Source organism: Hyaloscypha bicolor (genome assembly GCF_002865645.1).
Source record: "Hyaloscypha bicolor E unplaced genomic scaffold K444scaffold_189, whole genome shotgun sequence".
NCBI lineage: Eukaryota > Fungi > Ascomycota > Leotiomycetes > Helotiales > Hyaloscyphaceae > Hyaloscypha > Hyaloscypha bicolor.
The window spans coordinates 319,968-343,788 of record NW_020194691.1 but is presented as its reverse complement, the minus strand read 5'-3'; the positions used below and the strand labels follow the sequence as shown (position 1 = coordinate 343,788).

Here is a 23,821-nt window from a genome sequence, read left to right as displayed (position 1 = left end):
ATTAGGTTCCGGACGCTTTAGGCTCCTTTTTAGAACTAGTACCGGGTATTAGCTTTTCTATAGCTTGTTTACTAGTGATTTTTATACTATATTTCTCTTCTAGCTAAGGTTTCAGATCCTTCTAATACTCGGTTAAGATCTTTTCCCGGATTTTTCGGATCTATTCCTCGTTAGGCTTGAATTTTGTCCAAGTTTTGCTCGATCCAGTAATCGCAATTTCCATAGTAGTATAGCTAAGTAGGTCCTACTTATACTTATATATTTTGGAACCCTTATAAGGGTACTCATAGTACTTGTACTTGTTCAAATCGGGTTTGCCGTCCAATCCTTTACTAGTTTAATTCCCGAGTATTATAAAGATTATAGGAGCTCCTGAGTACTTGGCATTCTAATTTTCCAAAATAATCCGATTAAATACCTGGCCGTACTATTCGAGCATAAGAATCGGAAGCCCCAGTTCGTCTTTACTATACAGATTACTAAGCTATTCTATTACCCAGATTAGTGCGAGTTTCCGCTAGAGGGCTATTAAGAACTTAATTACTACTAGAGTGCCTTTGATTTCGGCGATTTTAAGAGCTCTGGCTCTATTAAGTACCTTTTCCCAATTAGTAAACCAGTGCTTTGGGCTCACTTTTCCTTTGCTTGCTTATAGTAGAACCGAGCTATATGCTCTCCGAGCGGCAGTAATTTATACTATATCTATAGAACCGTATTTTATTAATAAAGCCTTAAGAACCTCGTAAATAGAGCTCTGCTTACTCTCTTTGAGGCCTAATATGGAGTTCGTAAGGATCTCTGTATTAACTATTTGACGGAGCCACTACCTAATCACATGGTAATATACTAGCTTGTTTATCTAGTCCAGTTTCTTGATCTTATAGTCCCGTAAGAGCACCAAATAGTAATCTCTGATATCCCCGAATATTACAGGCTATAGAGATACTAGTTTCGATCCTTTCTTAATTATAGGTCGAGTGTCTTTATCCCAATTTTCCGTATTAACTTGGTATCTGGTATAGTAATCCTCTGTTTCCTTTAGTATAAGCTCATTAATTATAGGGGAAGGCCTGGGAGAAGCTGCCATATTCGTTTTAATTACTTTATTATTAAATGGATTAATCTTATCCCAGATGCCCTTATTACCTACTACTCTATAGAGAGCATTGAACCAGTCCGCCCAGGAACTGCGGTCCTTTAGGACAATAATCTTTACCGTGGCTTCTAACATAATTACGATTGAGCTTTAGAAACTATAGGAACTATGGGAATAGTTTCTATTAATTGGTTAATATTGGAAATACGAACTAAAATATGATTTTCGAAGAATAAATTGAATAAGCTCTTAAATACTCTCTGCGGTATACTAATTAGGAAGCTTATTAGTGCAAGGCCGGGCTCATAACTAATACACGTATAGATTATAGAGTAGGAAATTGCATTAGATAGTAAAAGAGTTTATTAAACTAGCTAGAAAAGAGCTTGAGTAAAGTATAAAGCTTTAGGAAGTGAGTGCACAGATCCTAACTAAGCAGAGCAATTGTACTAGCCCTAATTCAGTGATTCTCATTGCAATAATATATTTATAAATAAATATTTTAAAATAGATATAGAATTAGAAAAGAAAATAATTATAGAATATTATAAACGAAATAGTATTTAAAAGATTAAGAAAACTATTAGTATTATTATATATATTTTAGAATTACTAGAATCAGAAAGAGTAAAATATATCTCTTTTATAAAGAATTAAAAAAAAGTATTTAATAATAGAAGCTTTTTTTAACCTAAATTAAAGCTTATTACTTTTAATTCTTTATATATTTTTTATTTTTTTCTTCCGACTATTATTTATGGCTTTTAGAGAATATTATTATTAGATTATTATTCTAGAAATCAGATAAGCTTTACTATTATTTATTTCTTACTATTATCTAATTATTATTATTAGATAGTATTTTTAATATAAGATTCTATTACTAGATTTTGGGAATTAAATATAAAATATTTTTTTTAATATAAAAATAAATAGAAAATCGAGAAATTCTTTTATAAATTTTGAATTTTGAATTATAATACTTTTCAGAAAGTTTTTATAATATAAATAATAATTATATATAAAAATGAAAAAAAGAAGCCTTTTATATATCTTTTATTAAACTAGAAATCTTTTAGATACTTTATTTACTTTTTTAGTTAGCTATTTTTATAATTTATACTAGTCTAAAACTTAACTATAATATTTATAGATTTCGATTTTAATTTAAACTACTATTATAAGTTTATTTATAATATTTAAATAAATTTCCCAAATAGAGGTTATATATAAATGAAATAGCTAATTAGAAGCTTTATAAAAAAAAGAGAAACCTTATTAAATCTAATAATTATTTCCGAAAATATTTAATAATATATAATTCTAGTAATCTTTTAGATATTAGATAAATTAGATCTATTTATTTAAAGCCTATTTTATATCTAGTTTATTTTGAATTAAAAAGTCTATTTTCTTTCCTATATAATTATAGCTATATTTAAAATATATACCGAAATTTAATTAATATATTATTTATTTTTATTTTTATATAAAAAGAACTTCTTTTATATAGAATTCTTTTTTTAATTATAATACCGTTTTATTACTAGAAACCGATTATTTCTTTAAAAAGCTAATATAATTTACTAATTTTTACTATTAATTTATTTCTTATTATTAAATATTATTTAAATAATTAAAAAAACATTTTTAATTCTATATTTTTAATACTAATTTATAATACTTGATTTTTCTATATTCTATATTAATTTTAATATTAACTGTTTCAAATTTAATAATAATACTATAAATTCTATTTATATTATTTTATAATTCTTTTTTCTATAATTTCTAAAGCCTTTAATATTATTTTAAAATTCCAATTAATTAAATAGTTTTATATTATATAAAATCGATTGTAATAAATATTAAATAAATATAATTAGCTTTTGGAAAAGATATAGATTAGTTTTAAAAGAAATAATACCTTATTTTAAATTATTTCTTAATTTTATTATTTTAATTCTTTTTCTATTAATATTTATTTTATACTTTTCTAATATTTTTAATATATTTATATATCTTATCTTTTATATATTTCCTATATTATTTCTTTTCTTTTATATTATAAACTTTTTATTATTTTCTTCTATATTTCAATATTTTAAATATTATTATTATATTTATATTTATATTTCTATTATATTACCTTTTTATTTTTCTATTATTATTATTTAATTTAATTTACCTTAATTATTTTCTAGATAATATTTTTTTTAGATATATATATTTATGTTTTTTTCTATAATAGAAGCCTAATTCTATATTTTATCTTTTATAATTATTTCTAATTTATAATTATATTACCTTAAATATATTCAATTATTATATCTATTTTCTCTATTATATATATTACTATTTTAGCTTTGTTTTTTTATTAGAAAAAAAGAAAAAACTCGAATATATATAATATCTTTATATAATTCAAATCTATTTCAATTTATTCTTTATTTTAAAAAGTATTTAAAAAAAATTCTTATAATTTCAAAATTTTATAATTTTATAATTTATAACTATTATATTAATAATATCTATATAATTCTTTTAAAAATAATAAAATAGCTGAAAAACTAATTCCTTAAGCTAGTAAAATATAATAATTAATTCTTATAAGCTATAGTATTATTAAAAGCATATAAATTAATAGAATTAAAGTTTGGAATATTAAAAAAGCTTGGGTAGTTATAAAAGGCCTATTAATACTAGAAAAGATAATTGCAATTTCCGAATTTAATATAAATTCTTTAGGCAAATTAAGTAATATATATAATAAGTTCTTGAAATAGAAAACTTTTATTAAAAATAGAACTGGATTGGAATTAACTAAAAAAGAACTAAAAGATTATTAAGCTAATAATAGAGAATTCGAGAATATTATTAAAAGTATTTTTAAAGGTAAATAAAAAAAGCTTAATAAAATTAAAATTATAGTAAATAATCTGGAAACCAAGAATTAAAATAGAATTATATTATATAATAAAGCTTTTGGTTAATATATTAATAATATTTATAATAATTTTAATAAAAATATTTATAAGAAATTATATTCTTTTATTAAAATAAAAGCTTTAATATATAAAGCTATTTGGTTAATTAATAAAGCTACTTTAAAATATATTAAAAATAAAAAGTATTAGAATACTAGTATATTTATTAAATTAAATATTACCAAGATACTTAAATATATTAAAGCTATTTCGGAATTTAAAGAATTGGTTTTTAAGCTATTATTAGCTAATAATTTTAAAGCTAGATAATATATTTTTAATATTTCCGGAATTCTAATTAAAGGAATTTATAATAATAAGCCTTTTTCTATTTTTTAAACTAAATCTAAAAAATGAACTCTTATTATAATTTTAACTTTAATTCAATTGAATTCAATTAATAAAATAGAGCTAATTTAATATAGCCTAATAATAAATTTACTAATAAGATTAGTAAAATTAATATAATTAGATAAAAAGAACCTAGTAAAAATAGAAAACAAGTTAAGTCTAAAACTTTTAATAAATAATAAAAATCTGAGTACTAGTTTAAATATAAGACTAGTAAAATAGAAGAAAATAAAAAAAAGATAAATAAAAAGGAATTTTTTATTTTAAAGAGAAAAATACTATTTAAAAAAACTCCTATATCTATATCTAAAATCAAGAAATAAAAGACTAAGAATATTAAATTCGGGGAAATTAAAAGTATTTAATATACCTATAAAATACTAGTTAAATAAAAATTAATACTTGTTTAATAGAATAAATATACTTTTAAGGAGATATATAATAGTATTTTAGGACCTATTTATAAACAAGAATACTATAGGGTTATTAATAGATTCCTTAAAGCTTTTTATATAATATATATTTAGTAATTAACTAATATTTTCTCTATTAATATAGGAAATATCGAGAATATTAAGGATATTCTAAAGCTGGTTATTAAGATCTATAAAGTTATTAAAGGCAAAAAATATATTTCTATTATTTGAATAAATAAAAAAATACGAGATTTCTTTTTTAAAATCCAGAAAATTAAAGAATATAAATATAAATATTATATTTTTAATTAATTCTACCCAAATCTATAATTCCAATTTAATATTATAGTTTCTATTTTTAAGTCTAGTATTATTAATTTAAATATAAATAGTTATATTTATAAGAAAAATTACCTGAAATAAATTAAAAAGCTTAATATTCGAAAGTATTTAATAGGAGAAATAAAAATATTATAGTTATATTTCTGAAAAAATAATATATTTAAATATAAAAATCTAGATAATAGTTATTTTATTTTAGTTTTTTAATTCTTAATAGTAGATCTATTAATATAGCTCGGATTTTATAAGATATTAGGCAAGTATTTTATTTATTTAATTATATATTTTTAGCTAGCCTAATATTATATTTCTAAAAATATTAATTATAATTAATATAAAGGTAATATTAAAGATCTGGCTATTACTAAAGCTTTAAATAATAAATTCTACTTTAATAAAAAGTATTAGAATATTAGTTATATTTTTCTTATAAATTATAAAAATGTTATTATTTTTAATAAAAAGTTTTTTAAAAATATTAATTATTTCTTTATTTTTAATAATTTTAAGCCGGAAATAGCTAAGGAAATAGGCAAGTATTTACTAAAGGTAATAGAAGAAAAGACTTTAAATATAATTTATTTAATTAGATAAATAAATGCCTTTAGCTAGATAATCTATAAATCTGGAATTATAAATAAATAATAATTCTCGGATAATATAGAAACCGAAAAATAGTTTAATAATAATTTATTATTTAATAGGTCTTTTATTATAATTCTAATAAATCTAATTATTATTAAAAATAGAATATATAAAAATAGAGTTTTTTATAAGGTTATTAAAGCCTGTTATTTAAAGCTTTTTTCTTTTATTAAAAGTCGATTTAAAAATATTATAAATAATATAAAATTCAAAAAAGCTATTTGTTTGGAATATATTAGTATAATTTATAATATAATTTATTATAATAAGCCTCTTTAATACTTAATAATAAAGGTAGAAATTAAATAATAGTTAAAGGCAAATATTAATTAATATAAAGAACTATATCGGATTTAATATAAAAATGTAGCTAAACGGGTTCGGATTATTTTTAAATAAATTCGGAAATATAAAATAAGATTATTTAAAGATAATAAATCTTATTTTAAATATATTAAGGAGAAATTGGATTAACTAATAGAGGAGAATTCCGATTATTTTATTATTTCGGATTCTAAATAGGATTTTTCTATTATTTTTAATATTTAAAAAACAAGTATAAATAAATAAAGAGTCGGATATAATATAATAGACTATACTTTCTAAAAATTATATTATTTTAGTAGTTTTAAGGTTTTGGTTATATAATAAAAGCCGTAGCCTTTTATATATAACTTATAGAAATTATATAAAAAAGCTGGTTTTTTTATAGTTCTAGAAAATAATCCTTTTTTAATATTTATTTAATTGAATTTTTATATATTATATATTATTTATATTTTACTATTTATATTTTTAATTTATTATTTTATTATTAAGTTATATTTTATATTTTAATATACTTTATATAAGTTTTTATTTTATTATAGTTTTCCTTTTATAATATTTAAATAATATTTTATAAAACTAAATAAATCTTTTAGTTTATATTTATTTATTTTAGATATAATTCAAGTATATAAGAGAGATATAAAATACTATATAAAAGGTTTTTAGCTATTAATTCCCTATTAGATAATAGAATAATTAATTGAATTATTAAATAAATAATATATTATTATAGTATAATATTGGTTTTAATATAATAATATAAAGAATATATTTATATTAAATTCTAAAATATAAAAAAAATCTTTATAAATTAATATATTTTAAAAATATATAAGTTGAGTTTCGAAATAATTTGGGAACTTTTAAAGAATCTTATTAAGAAATAGATTAAATAATAAATAAATATAATAGATATTATAATTATTCGAAATATATTTAAATAAACAATTCCCTATAGACTAATAGAATTAAATAGAATATATCAGATATTAGAAATTAGATAAAAGATATAACTTTTTAATAATATATAAATACTAGTATTTTATAATAGAATACTATTAAGGTAAAATTCTATTTTATAATTTCTAATATATTTTATTTAATATTTTCAAATACTTTCTATTAATATAAAATTTATAATATTATTTCTTAATACTTATAATAGTATTAAATTCTAATTTTGATTTATAATATTCTCTTTTAATACTTTTAATAATATTATATTTTAACTATTATTTATAATACCTTTTCCGGATATTTATAATAATATTATATTTTAATTTTTATTATTTAATTCAGATTTCGATATTATAAATAAATAGTATCTTATTATATATAAAAATATAAAATAAAGAATTATTATAAAATAAAAATAGATATTCTAATTCTAATATTCTAATATATATAAATACCTATATATTTAATATAAAAAAATACTTTAGGATTTCTATAAAATAATATCTAATAATATCTTATTATAATAGTAGTTTAATAAAGTTTAAAGAATTATTTCTATTTACAAATCGGATATTAAAGGTTATAAGTAGTATTTTAATAATTATATTAATTCGGTTTAGATAATAGAATATAAGGCTATAATAGTAAAATAATTCGAATCGAGAGTTATATAGCTTAAAGAAAAGAAAGCTATTATAATCGAAAAACTAAATAATATATAAGAATATTAAACTGGGTTTTTTATTACTATTAACTATTTTAATATTATTAAATAGAAAATTAATAAACTAAAAAAGAAAAAGAAGAATATAATATAGGTTTACTAATTTATAATAGTAATTACTATTAATTGTTTCGGTATTATTAAATAGAAGATTAATAAGCTTAAAAAGGAAAAAGAGGATATAATATAAGTCTATTAATTTATAATAGTAATTATTATTATTTGTATTAGTACTATTAAAAGAAAAGTTAATAAATTTAAATAAAAATATAGTTTAGATAATTATATTCGATTTCTAATAGCTATAAAGAAATAGAGATTTAATAAGGTCCCTTATAATAACAGGCTAGCTATAAGAGCTTATAAATATAAGGTAATAATACCAAATAGAAGAGATTCGATTACTGTATTTTATAAAAGAAATAGATAATAGAAATAAGGCTTTATTAATATAATATAGATTTAGTTATTTTCTTTTATTAAATTTTTTTTTCTCTTTTAATAAATAATTTACTAAAGTATTTTCTTAAAATATAATTAATAAAATAAATTAGATTCTATAATATAGGATCTTATAATATACTAATTCTATTTAGTTTATATAAAATATATAATTCTCTTAGAAACTCTAGATTTAAAATAGTATTTCTATTTATATAAATGTTTTAAAATTAGATTTAAATATAAAAATAAAATTAATATAAAATTATTAATAAATAGCCCTTTCCGGTTTTTATAGTTATATTTAAATATTAGAAAATTACAAATTATAATTCCAAAAAAATAAACTAAAAAGAATTAGATATATCTATATTTATCTATATTTATAGTTATTAAAAATAGGGATTTCAAATTGGATTTCTATTAATTATTTAATTCTAAGTTTAAAAAAAGCCGAAACCGGATTTTATTATTTATTATAAAATCAATTATTCTATTTCTAATAAAGCAAATAGGCTATAAATAATATTAACTTATATTTTGCTTTTAGAAATTATTTATTAAAACTATTTTAGAAATAGCTATAAACAGATTTAGAAAACTAAAAATTTGTTTTATATTTCCGGAATTAGAATTTAATATATTATCCAGGCCTATTACTATTAATATCGAGATTATTTATAATAAAAGAATAATTATAATAATTGAGGTAATAAATAAAAGTCTATAAATATCTAAAAGTAATCTAATTTCGAGCCTTTTAAAAATAATTAAATAAATAATAAGAGAAAATAATCGATTTAGGAAATAGCTAATATACCTATAGATAAAATAGAAGCCAAATATATTTCTTTTAAAAAGAGTAACTTTTATAATAAAAGAGCTTAAATAAATAATAATCGAATATTATAGGCTTAAAACTATAATTAACTAAAATAGAAATAATTACTAAAATATAGTTTAAGAAAATATAATTAGTATAATTAAATAAATTAATAGAAATATTTATATTTATTAAATTTAAATTCGAAGGAATTAAAATTATATTTATATTTAAATATAATAAAAAGGAAATAAATAAAATAAAAGAATTATAATATATTAATATATTAGATATTATAATATTTGAATATTAGAAATCTTTAGATATAAATAAAAACAATTTAAATATTTTCTATTTCCTTTTCTATTTTATATTAAATTATATATTTTAGGAATCTTTTATATTTTTAAAATAAATATAAAAAATATTTCAATTTCTTGAAATGAATTATTTTGTTTTATATTTATTAAATAATACTATAGATATTATTATAGGTTTTATTATTTATATATATTATATTTAAAGTTTTAATATTAATTCAAATATAGAATTAGAAGTTTAATTTATAAAAAATAATAATAATATCTTTTTAATTTTTAATTCCAGATTTAATAAGCTTTTCTATATTTATTATTATATATATTATTTTAATATATTTCTTTAAGGATTTAGTAGCTTTTGGTTTTATTATATTAGAAAGGTAATTATTAAAAATAAAAAGCCGAATATAAAAGATTTATAATAATAGTTAGAATTAATACTTATATAAAATAAAAAGAGACGAATTTAGTTAATATCTTTTTAAAGAAGTTCTATTATTATATTAATAATCCAGGCTATATATATATTTTTAGCTAGTTATTAGTAGGTACTTTTTATAAGAGTTATAAGTATTTATTTTTAGAATTAAGCTTTTAAAAGAGAATAATTCTTTAATTTATTATTCTATAATTATAATATTATTTTAAGAATTATATAATATATAAGAATTAATCTACTATTTTTATATTTATAGTAAATAAGAGAATAATATTATATAATTTAAGGTTTAGCTTCTTTTTATATGGTTTTTCAATTATAGCTTATATTCCGGACTATAGATTAATATTATTAATAGTATATTAAAAGAAGTTCCGGGTAAATCCTTTTCTCTTTTTAATAATAAAAATAAAAATATTTTTTTTAGTATTTTAATATTACTAAGCTATAAAAAAGAAATCTAATTATATAATTGAAATATAATTTATATTAGAGATATTAATATATATATATATTAATCGGTTTAGGGCTTTTAGGATCTTAATAGCCGAATATATAAATGGATTATATTTAATAATAATATATTTCTTTTACTAGTTTTATATATTATAGTTTTTATTATAATAAAAAATATATTAGAAATAAAGGCCTATAATAAATATATAAATATAAATAGCCGCAAATAAATCTATTATAGGTAATATTAAAAGCTTTTTTAATGGATTATATAGATATATTATAGTTATTAATATAATAATAAAAATTAAATAAAGCTTTTAAAAGATTTTATATAAATATTAATATATTTAAGGAATAAAAAAAATAAGGCTCTTATAATAGTACTAGTCTAAAGATATATTATATTAGCTATTATTTATTTATAAGAAATTCAAATCGATTTATTATTACTATTATAATTCCAGATATAATATATAAATTAAGCTTTTGGAATATTATATTAGCTATTATATATATTAATCTTTTAATTAAAGTAATTAGTTTTAGCTATTTATATATATATATAAAGATTCCGAATAAAAGTCTATATTAATTAATAATTATATTTATATATTTCCCTAAAGCTAATAATATAAGATTAATTATATATATTATACTAGAGTATTTTATTAGGCTAGTAATATTTTTTATTTCGAAAATAAAACAAATAATATTTCTAATTATAAAAGTTATAATTAAATTTATATTAAATAGAATTATCCTTTCTAAATCTCTTATATATTAGTAGATTTACAAATAATATTTGTATTTAAAGAGGCAAAATGCGATATAATTGAAAACTATTTTAATTATTAGTAAAATATAATAAAAAAATAAAAATAAAATAATAAAATTATCGAGAGTTATAATATATTACTATATGAGATCTATAATAAAAAAGAGTAAATTAGTAAGATTTTCGAGTTTCCTTTTATATTTTATATTAAATATATATAAAACAAATTATAATCGAAAATATATTATATTAAAAATATTAAAAAAAAGCCTAAAAAACCGGAACTAGCTCTTTTAAATTCTAGCTAAGATAAATAAATATTTCTAAAACAGGGATTTTATATTAATATAAAATTTTAACCTTATTAATATAAAAAATAAAAGCTTTTTTAATAATTAATTTGCTATTATAGCTTTTTATATAATTAAATAATATTTGTTTAAAAACCGGAATATATAATAGAAAAAAAAAGACAAATTATAGAATTTAAAATTATAGAAATAATAGAGTTTTATAATTTTAATATATTATTAATTATATATAATTGCAAATCGGGAGAATATTATACTTTTAAATCTAGTAATTTATAATAGCCGAATATAAAAAATATTATATGTTTTTATTATTTCTATATTATATTATTTCCTTTAATAATTATTAGTTTATATATCCCAAATCCCAGAATAAGCTCCCTAAAAATATTAAGAAACTTAATAAGAAAAAAGAGAGGAGAAGATTAAAGAGAATAAAAAGATATATATTATTTAAAGAATTACTTTCCGAAAACTAGATATCGAATAAAGATAAGTTTAATAAACAGGTAATAAAAATTATATTTTTTTTATTAGAACTATTATTATTTAATAGAATTATCTTTAAAAAGGCATATATAAATTAAATATAAAAGAATAAAATAAGTTATAGATATATATATTTTAATAGTTTTATTATTTAAATATAGATTAACCTTTTCTAATAAATAAATTTATATAATAGCTTTAATATTATTAGAACTTTTCGGAAATAATATTCTATAATTACTAAAAATAAATAAATTAGTTGAATTAAAACTTAAAATTTATAGAAATCATATAATAGAGACTAATACTATTTAGATTTAATATATTAAAATATTAAAGGAAATTCTTAACTTTATAAATAGATAATTATTAAAGTATTAAATTATATTAAAGATATAATTAAATAATAGAATAGAGAATATATTTCTAAGCCTAGAGGAGTTTTATATAGTTTTTTATTATTAAGTTTATTATATATTATAGTATTTGAATAAATCAGGTAATAATAGAATTATTAGAGAAAGATATTTTATAATAAATATATATTTCAATATTTATATATTATCTATCTATTTAATTCTTATAATATTTCCTTTTTTTTTATAATACTAGTTTATTCTGGAAATTTACTAGAGGTAGTAATTTCTCTAATATAGGAGAGAGTTTTTTAAAAGATTATTTTTTTAAACAAATTCTATTATTCGGTACTTTTACGGGTTTAATTAGAAAACTTTTATTAAATAGTTTAATAGCCATATAATTTAAAAGGAATTCTTTTAATCCAGAACTAGTATTTATTAGAAAGAATTCCTTTTTTATAAAAGAGAGATCTTGTAAATTATATCTTATCTAGTAAAATATATTATTCGGAAGTTATATTTTAATAATATAATTTCGTAATAATATAATTTAGTAATAATTCTTTCAATTCCGTATTAGAATAATAATAATAATAAATCTTATATATAATAGATTAATATAGTAAATATAATAGAATCTTATTAATAGCTTTTATATATTTTGGCTATAAGCAGATATTAGATTTAGGGGCTTATTTTAGTATAAATAAATAAAACTTATAATATCTTAATAAATAATATTTACTATAAAAAGAATAGATATATTCCGAAATTTATTAATTAATAGAATTAAAAAAAATATAAAATAATAGAAGTTTTAATAAGGTTATTCTTTATTATCTATTCTAAATATAATATTTTTAATAAAGTTATAATTATATATTTTATAAAATAATATATATAGATTTAATACTTTTATTATATATATTATTTAATCTAAATTAAGGAATCAAATCAGGCTCTCCTTTATATATCTATTACAGCTTCTATTAAAAGAGGTTTTATTATAGCTTCTATATTTCTTAAAATAAATAGGAATTTAATAGAAATACCGATTTTATAAAAGCCGGTTTTAATCTCTTTCTCTCTTTTCTTGGATTTATATTATATAACTTCGTATATTTCTTATTATAACTAAAAGTATAATATTTTTATTTTATAATAGCTGGCTGCTTCTTCTATTATAAAGTATTATAATTATAGCTATTGGCTCAGCTTTAATATATATAGTAATAATATATATCTTTTGAAATCCAATAAGTTTTAGACCTTTATTTATTAAATTCAAAATCCGAATATATAATAGCCTAGTCTTTTTATTTTAATTAGTAATGGGTTCAAGTTATAGACTCTTCGAAAACTATTCGGAATAAAAAAAAGTCAGAAATTTAAAAGCAAATAAAATATTAGTAAAATATATCTCTATTTTAACCTATTTACTATTTTTTATAAATAGTAATCTCCCTTAATAGAACTTGAAAAAAAGAATATTTATAACAAATAATTATTATAAAATAATAAAATAAACTCTTTCTAAAATTAGAAAAAGGCTACTCTATAATATTTTAAATAGAAGTATTAATAAGATCTATTTCTATTTTCTTTTACTTTTTATAGATGTTTTTTATTTCTTTTTTACTAATATTAGTAGTTTTAAATAGATTATATACCATTTAGTTATATGATTTAAAAGAGTCTAGCTATTAATACTATTAAAACAAATATATTCTTAAATAGTTATAATAATAAAGAAAACTATACCTGGAATCGAATAAAAAAAGAAAATTAAAAAGGTCTCTTTTTATTTATTAAAAAAGGAAATATCCCGTAATCTATATAAATAGATTTCGGATATCTATGTTATTATTCTTTTTCCGGCTTAAAAGATCTCTTTTAAGGCCCGATATAAATGCTTTAAAAAGTGTTTTTTAAATAGATTAGATAAAATATAAAAGAATAAAATAAAAACTTATTTATTATTTTCTATAATATATTTTTCTATTCTTTTCTAATATACTTATAATTACTTCTTTTAATCCTTTATAAAGCTATTCGATTTTATTAAAGTTTTAAAGAAATAGAATTCTATTATAGAAAACTTAGCTAAATATATATTTAATTTTCTAAAATATATAAAATTAGTAAAAGAATTAATAGAATTTATAATTCCAGTTATTATATTAAGTTTCTTTCTAGATAGTTATCTTTTATAATATTATAGTAAATAATAGCCGTTTATTTTCAAATATATAAAATCTAATTATATTCTAGTATTTAATTCCAGGTTAGTTTTTCGAACCTTATATAAAGATATCCTTTATTAAATAAATAGATCTAGAACAATAGTATTTAAAGAATTTCCAGATATAATAGTTCTTTTTAGTAGATTTATAAACGGAATTAAAAACCGGTTATAAGAACTTTTTAATTAATTAGCCTATAATAGTAAAACTTTAATAAATATCTATAGAAATACTTTTTGGTATTTTATAGGCCGCTAGTATAGTATTTATAATAGTAGTATCTGTTATTTTTACCTATAATACAAATTGTAATATGGCCTGAAATACAGATATATTAATTATAAAAACTGTATTATAATAATATCTATTTTTATATTCCGAAATATATTATATTATAAAACAAATCTCTAGTTTTGGAATTATAAATTTTTTCTTATTAAGTCTATAAAGTTCTTATTAATATATTGCTTTTTTTTAACTATTTTTTCCTAAAGAGATTATTTAGTAATAAAGAAAAAATTATAATTAATTATATTATTAATTGTTTTATTTATATTACTAATTGCTATTTCGGCTATCCCCCTTTATTTAATTATAACTATTAAAGTCTTTTTATAATTCGGAATACTTAAAGAAAGGTCTTATTATGAAATAATATAGCCCTAAGTTTTAAAGATATTTAGAGAGGAAAAGAATACAATCCGGGAGTTATACTATTACAAGAAGAGGGGCCACATGTTTCGGTATTTAGTAATGTGTATTAACCGAGTTAAAATATACTATGTTCACGCCCGGGCTCGCTATATTTTTCTTAGCCACGATTCTCAGGCCTAATCACGTGTGTAGCGTATAGTGGTCACGCGTGTGGCGTAAGAGCAGGTTTCTCGAACATTTCTATCGGCAGGTGGTAGCACGCTGGTGCCTGGGCGCTGGAACGTCGTCACTCGTCTCCCACCATCGCAACGGCAGGATAATATGGACAGAGCCAGTCAGTGAGCCACAATTGAGCGCCACACCTCATCTTCCAGCTGACAACCAGTTTCAGCTGACAGCCAGTTTTGGTGAAGCCACCACCACCAGCCGTTTAAGGCTGACATTCAGACAAGCTGCTTTACATACTATAGGATACTGGACCCTCCAAAGTAATTGGTGCTCCAAATATCTCCTCCATATGCCTGATAAGAATTATTGGAAAGTGATTGATATATTAGTGATAAATCGATATATTGGAGGTTGATAATCTGTAAAATGACTAGATACAGGAGAGTAAAGAGTAAAAAAAAGGAGAGGAGGGAATCTAAAGTACAGTTCTTATATATCTACTAGTGGGTGGCGATTTCCTCCAGTATATTATAAATCAGATAACTCATATATATTAATTAGTAAACGTTCCCTGAGCTTCCATAGTGAGCTATTCCATAGGCTTCCATAGTAAACCATTATAAATGAGAGTGGCGAAGCTAATATTAGTAGTTGAACCTGGTACTGGAAGAACTAGTAAGCTAGTACCAATTCAACAAGTATTCACACCCCATCTTGCTTAAGATTTTCCAATAGGAAAGTAAATAAGCTCGGGGATTACGTGGGTGGAAGTTCGGTTTGAAGAAGATTTCTACCTATATACAAAGAGCCCTCCAGCAAGAACTAAAATTTACTTAGTCTATATAGTTGCCCTCAATAGCAAAAATCACCCCGATTATAATAAGTATAAGATAAAGACCAAAACAATTTGGAAACAGCCTGCCTACTTATAACGACATGCTCTGAAAGGCCAAATCAAGCTCTTTATCAACTTCGTACTGTAATGACGGGAGATCTGCTTCGAGATCCCTAGCTGCTTGCAAGCATTCAAGTTCTTTTTTAGCCGTCTCAAGCTCAGTACGTCCTTTTTCAAAAGCACTTTGGGCGTTTGAAAACTTTCCTTGAATCTCAGCCCTTTGCTGGAGATTGGCAGCAACTGCTTTATGAGGGAACAGGACTGTAGCTCCGATGGTAATGAGAGCTGAGATGGCCCATAGCGATGATCCGGCTGCAACTCCACCCGAAAAGCTGTGGCTTTCACTGATATCAAGCCAGGACGTTTCCAGAGCAGCAATCTCCTGTTCGAGGTCGTTATTGGCTCTTATCAAGTCTGCAATATGATTTTCGTGGTTCCGAATAAACAGCTCCTGCCTACCGAATATTGTGTTGTGCTCCAGGTCCTCAACAATCATTCCTGGCAGCGTGAAGTCGAAGTCAAGCTCAATCGCGCATGTAGCCACAGTAGGCTGCTGATTCGTCTCCCCAGCCCGTAACGTACTGGACTCTGGATTCCATTCAGAAAAGCCACTGTTTGGAATAGCAAGATCAGGTTTCGTAACTAATTCCATATAGTTCTATAAGGAATATACAGAACCATCCTCGGAATATTGATCGATATACTGAGCAGTATTCGATGAGTTGGATATCGATAACCTGAAATTTCCCTAGAAGTCTTTCTCAAAGGAAAAATCGTTAGATGGGATAATTAGTTCGGTAATATTTTCTCTAGATTTCGGAAGGCTCTGAAATCGCAGCTTATTATTAGGGCATAAATCAGAATCGCACTTACTTGATTAGTATCTTATGCTCAAAAGGGAAACAGACTTATCTTTGATTTATTCTTCCGATAATATTTACAAATATTTCCTCTATTTGCAGATACTTTGGTAGTTTCTATCTTACCGTATCGGCACTTTATCCGTCCTTGATTGCTTTTAAAGGTTTCCCCAAAAGGATTCCAAGTAAAGACTTATAAATCGGAATAGTTTGATGCCTTCTATTATATTGCGACTATATACTAAATACCTGTTTCGACTAATTAACGAGATTTGTTCTCAACTTTATCCTTAAGAATATTATTAATGATTTTATACTAATCTCTTAGAAATCCCTTAATAGCGGCCCTTATCTTCTCCTTTATATTCTTTTCTTCGGGAAAGTAGTAGCTCAGTATAATTGCTAATTCCTTTAATCCAATAGGGGAATATTATTACAACGCTCCATTGCTATTATAACTGATCTTGTATTTAAGCAATTCAGAAACGGAAGTTCTCTGAGTTTTATATTCTCCTAATATACTTAGGATATCCTTAATTCGATAGGATAGGAGTTGATATAACGAGAAGTGATTTATAGACTTCTAATATTATCGAAATTGATAAGAGAGGCCACTCTTATAAAATTGTGGTCTGCTGTTAAGGTATAGTATTTGGTAACGAGACTCTGTTTATGCTTCGTCGTTAACAACTTTTCCCCCGGTGTCCCAAATAGGAAATCGGTGTCGGCCTGGAGGAAAGTTTTTGTCCGATGCCTGCCGTCCTCAGGCAGCAAGGTCCAAAAGATAACTGGCCATAATAGTGCCAACGCAAAAAAGAGATGGGCCAAACATAAAATAGTTGAGTGTTCGGACTGGCATCGATTTCGATTAAGCAAACAGGCACTCCCCGTTCGTATTTACATTCTCAATTAAGGCAACTCCGCCGATATCGGCTAATTCCACGCAGAATCTTACGGGACATACCGAACAGGGAGTTAACCGAATACATGGTCGGGAAATGGGCTAGCCGTAATAGTTAGCGTATATAAAATGTGGGTCCAAAGTTCAATCATTGAGTGTTCCGAACTGAAGCCAATACTATACTCCACAATCACAGCAGTGACAGCAAAGGGAGTGAAGACGGTCACACTATTCGTGGACAACCAAGCCGCTATACAATCGGTTCACAGCCCCGGAGGACAGTCGGGGCAACTGATCCTTAGACAGATCATCCATTTTATCGGTGTCCTTCAAAAGCGAGGGGTATCCATAGAGATCTGCTGGATCCCGGCCCACACAGGAGTACCAGGAAACGAAAGAGCAGATCTCATAGCCAAGCAGGCCACAGGATGGCGAGCTAAAGGCCAAATAGGGCAGAGAGCGCCTAAGTCAAAATGGGTACAACAACTGCTCTCCTCGTGCAAGAGAATAGTCAAAGAGGCAATCCTTTACAGATGGAATATCACTTGGGCCAAACAGACAACAGGACACCAATATAGATCTCATTTCGGATCAGAAATACAGTCGCAGAAGAAGGGGGCTCGGCTATATCAAGGACTCACAAAACCAGAAGCGGCAGTTCTAGTGCAAATGAGGTCGGGAAAGATTAGGCTCGGAGCATACTTGAAAAAGATCAAAGCGGCAGACTCAGCCGTGTGTCAGTGCCAGAGATCAAACGAGACGGTCTCTCATATACTTGGTGATTGCTTCCAATTTGGAGCACAAAGACGGACGTACCTTGGCCAACCAACTATTTGGAATGTGCCAGCCCTGCTAAGTGATTCAAAGCTAGCAAGGAAAGCAGTTGCATTCATGGAGAGCACAAGACTCCTCGACCAGCTCAGCAGGGGCTAGGTAGCACCTCAACTTCACAACTTCAAAATACAACCCATAGCCACAAGACGGGTAGGACAGACTACTCAACAAGAAGCAACAAGACAGCCAGGGTGAGGGCCTGGTACTATGGTATAGGAAGGGCAACGAGCCAGGGTATGCAACGATAACACACAAGAATGGGCAGTGGACCTCTAGTTTAGTAGTGGACAGATTGTTTTCCTAGAGTTAAACAAAAGTTTTCATTTGTTATTTCAATTATCAGAAAGGGGGAGAGGACTGGAGGATCCATGGGCCTTGAACTGTACGTAGAGCTCTCTGCATAGCGCTGACATAAGCAGCTAAATAGAGTAAGGATGTAATAAAAAAAAATTAAAAAAACGAACTGAAGCCGATTTCGAATTTTACTGTACCGCCATAGACAGTTAATAAAATTATTACTTCTTCTCTCCAATCTTCAACTGCTTTTCGGCATGCAGGGACAGACGTTATTATAAGATTAGGTATAGCGCAAAGAGAGAAGAAGTGAAAGCCGGAAGTGAAAAGTCGGAAGTTTGTCACACAGAAGAATTTCCCCAGGAAGCGGATGGCCGATTTTGTTGGCTGTATACAGGGCCACTTGTTGCTCTAACTTAACCGGGAGGATATCGGGAAACAGGAATTTTCCAGCAAGGTACAGTATATGCAGCCACAAACGTTGTAGCCACAGATTTTATTATAGTATCTATAATTTTACCGAAATTACTATAATCACACCGCTGCTAACCAGGATCCTTGATCGCTTAATTAGAAGAAGTATTAGCCCATATAGTAACGGCATATAATATAATATACTCTGGCTGCTATAAGACTAAGAATAATGTTTTAGTATTATAATAAAACCTAGATATCTATATCTAATCGTTTTATGAGTTTAAAAGGTGGAAAAAGCTTAATAATAGTATTACTAGTTAAAGGATTTATTATAATATTAAAAGAGAATATATATAAATTTAAAAGAATACTAATAATACGGGAATAATTTTCGGAATTAATAGATTAGATATATTCGGAAAAGATATATAATATAACTAAAATAAAAATAAATAGAAATTTTTATATATTTATAAATTTTTAGTTATTTGAATTCGAAGTATTTATATTTTATTTTATTATAGGATATATTTCGGTATATAGAAATAGATATTATTCGGAGATAATTTCAAAGATAATTCTTCGATTTTGAAAAATCTATAATTGTTTCTTTTATAAGAAAGAGATATTTAAGGAAATAGTTATAATAGTTTATTCTTCTATTATTAAAATAAAAGAAATTCTATATATTAATAGAAAAGAAATATAAGATATTCTATCTTTAAAAAATATAAAGAAAATAAAGAAAATAAAGAATTATATTAGATTATTAATTCGGCTATAGAGATTCTTTAAGGTTATTATTGGAATTAATTCAAATATATAATATAAAAAAGCCTCGAGAGCTTTAGCTAATTCCTTTAAAAGTAATTTGGATATTACCCGATTATTTATAAAGAAATAAATAGCTAAAAAGTCCCTTTAGAATTTTAAAAGATTTATAAATTTTATATTTATAAATTAGAAAAACTTAGGAATTTTTTTTTATTTTCTGGCTATTATTATTTTTCTTTAATAGGCTCTATTTTATAATATATATTAAAGCCGCTATAAAAGAGGTATTCGGAAAGTATCGGATTCTGGATAATTTATATATAACTTTAATAGAAATAAAAGTTATATTTCTTATAGCTATAATTTATAAGCTATTATATTATATATTTATTAATTATAATAGAATAGAAATTCGAAATAATAATTAAGGATATTATATTATATAATCTAAAAACGGCTATAGTAATATAAAGCTTTAGAAAATATAAGAAATTAACCTATAGTTATTATTCTCTATTAATATATATAAAATATTAAAGCTATATTTATAGTATCTGGATATATATCCTGATTTCTTTTTTAAATAAATAGCTAATTATAATACAGATTTTTCTTTTTTAAAGAAATAGATAATATTAGTATTTTCTAAGATATTAGATTCCTTAAAAACAATTTACTTATTATAATATTTAAACTAGTAATGTTCCCCCCCGTTCGTTAATACGAGCGATTAATTAATTGCCCCCTCCCATTAATCAATTGCCCTCCCGATTAATTAATCATAGCGCCCGATTAATTAATAGGGGGGGGATTATGATTCGGGCTCTATAGTGGGTCCTGATTAATTAATTAATGTCCCGATTAATTAATCGCATAATATTGGGGTTTCGGGGCTAATGGGGCTAAGGGAGCTAAAAGCTTTTACTTACTAGTTCATACTAAATATATTCTCAATTCTATATTCTTTACTTTACTTAAGCCTTACTCTTTATACTATAATATAGATTTCTAATATTTAATACTAAGTATATCCTTAAGTCTAATTTTCTTATTTCGCTTATATCTCACTTATTTATGCTATATCTATAGTATTATATAGTTTATTTAATTTTTTTCTAGGTATTAAGGGAAGTAATAATAGGGGTAAAGACACTTCTCTAGAGCTTCTAGATATATATGGGGCCTTTACTCCCTTATTTTCTAGATATAGTTTATATTACAAGTACTATAAGCACTAATTTACTAAGCATAACTACTAATTTTTATACCTCTTAATTAATTAATTACCTTACTTCTAATATGTCTCTTTTAACCCTTCGTTTATTCCTAATCCCGTATATGCCTCGTTAGCATATTTATGGGTGAGCAGAGTAATATTTTAATATTACTGCTCCAGGAGCTCGTTTGTCTAGTATCCAGTTTTTGCCCTTCCCAATTACTAAAGAGCCTACTAATAATTGGTCTGCCGAAGACGAAGCTATATGGAATCAGAGGCTTGCTAAGGGGGGTAGTAGGAAAATTCTTATTACTAGGAAACATATGGATATTAGATAGTAGCTTCAAAATCCTAATACTCCGCTTCCTGGTGGAACTAAGGCAGAGAAGCGCTACCAGGCTAATATTAAGTACGAATCCCACTTATATGAGCTTTAGGATAATCAAGTATATTATAAGGAGTACTATGATACTCGCCGTAATGAGATCCTTCTAGCCCGGTATATTCTTTACTATAATAATGCCTTTGAGATTTTGACTACTATTTATAAGAAATTAATATATATAGGTAAGTATTCTCTTAAAGCTACTAATTTTTATACTAATTATATAATAGCTTCTGATACTGTATTTAAATATATAAGACGACTTTGGCATGGCCTATCCCGTAACGATTACGCTTGGATAAGTGCCTATTATACTTATTGCAATAAGGAAAAGGCTCAAAAGAATAATACAGGAGTAATACCTATTTAATCTCATTATCCTGGCTAGTATATGGTTCTGGATTTAATGGATTTCCGTATAAGTATTCCCTAAGTCATATAATTTACCCCTATTTTAGCCTTTCCTGTATTTCCTGCATTTCCTGTATTTTTGAGCTTTTTCTGCGATTTTCGCAATTTTCGCGAAAATCATAAAAATTACGATTTTTATCTATATCACTTACTAATATTATTATAGTATAATCCGGATAGAGAATATACGTGGATCTGGTAATTAAAATGCCATTTTTCCAAGTTCGTTTGGATCCGTAGGCTTAAGGCTAAGACTGCGGACGAAGCTGCGGATAAGCTTATTAAATGGCTAAATAATAATGGATATATTGCCATTCTAGCCTGTAATAATAGGGGCGAGTTTAAGGGGAAAGTAATTAAGGTTTATAAGAAGAGAGGGATAAAGATTATTCGCGGACGAGCTTATTATCCCTAATCTCAGGGCTCTATTAAGGTTACTAATCGAATCTTTAAGAAACGACTGCAGGCCATACGAGCGGATACTAGTATCTAATCTTGGATATAATTACTTCCTTTAATTATATAGGTAATTAATACTATGGCTATATCTGCCCTTTCTAAAGGTAATACGCCGTATGAGGTCTGGTTTGGACGAAAGCTACCTACTGATTTCCTGAATTATAAGGAGAGTGCTTGCCGTATACATATAGCCTTAGGAGAGAGGGAAATCGATATTAATAAGAGTAGTGCTTCTGAATAATCATCTACTATTAAGGTTCAAGGAGAAGAAGAGAATAGAGAGGATAGCTTATTTGTTAATAAGGAAGCAGAATAGGAGGAAGCAGTAGAGGAGATAATTTTATCTGAACTAACTAAGAGGATTGCAGAGCATATGAAGAAATAGTAAGAGAAGATAGTAAAAAGGGCTAGTACTAAAGCTCTTGAATATAATATTCAGGAGATTGTAACTCTATAGATCCCAAAGCAATATTGATTTAGTATAAAAATAGCTCGGATTCCAGTGAGAGTTCTGGAAAAGACTTTAAAGGTATATAACTTATAAGGATATACTTTTGGCTAAAGCTAATTAAAAACAGGGCTACTGGTTAACTACTAAGTATAGTGAGCTTATAACCCTCTGGCCGTATAATACTCTTAATAAAGTTGCTTTATAATTAACTTATCCTAATTTGCCTATTACTAGTATGGCCTATAAGAAAGACAAAATTACCCTCCCTAAAGCAGTGGCAAAGGAGAATAATCGGGGTTTAATTTCGTTAGTTCAGAAGGCTGGAAGGGTATCTGAGAGAGCAAAGAAGAGAGTAGCTATTAAGCAAGTACGTAAGGATGGAGCTAGAGAAGGGGAATTAGGTAAACAAGTGGGTATAAGGGTACCAAAAAGGGCTAGGGTAGCTATGAAAGCATCTAGATAAAGTGGGAGGCATATATAATAAAGCTTGATTTGGGTGAAGTATACTAATATATACTGCTTTTGCCATTCCCGAAACCTTAATATTACCCGATTGGGCAATTGGGGTCCCGATTAATTAATCGGGACCCACTGT

The 23,821-nt window shown here is 23.9% G+C and overlaps 2 protein-coding genes across 2 annotated transcripts; one reads left to right on the top strand and one right to left on the bottom strand.

Annotated features, from left to right (window-relative positions):
• Positions 1-16,255: 16,255 nt before the first annotated feature.
• Positions 16,256-16,876, bottom strand: K444DRAFT_638337 (uncharacterized protein; the record flags this gene model as incomplete). The annotated part of the gene is made up of 1 exon (XM_024884240.1): positions 16,256-16,876. The coding sequence occupies one exon, from the start codon at positions 16,874-16,876 to the stop codon at positions 16,256-16,258; it is 621 nt and encodes a 206-aa protein (XP_024726614.1).
• Positions 16,877-18,190: 1,314 nt separating this feature from the next.
• K444DRAFT_576885 (uncharacterized protein) lies at positions 18,191-19,248 on the top strand. The gene has a single exon (XM_024877555.1). The coding sequence runs from the start codon at positions 18,655-18,657 to the stop codon at positions 18,916-18,918; it is 264 nt and encodes an 87-aa protein (XP_024726613.1). The 5' UTR covers positions 18,191-18,654; the 3' UTR covers positions 18,919-19,248.
• The last annotated feature ends 4,573 nt before the right edge of the window (positions 19,249-23,821 follow it).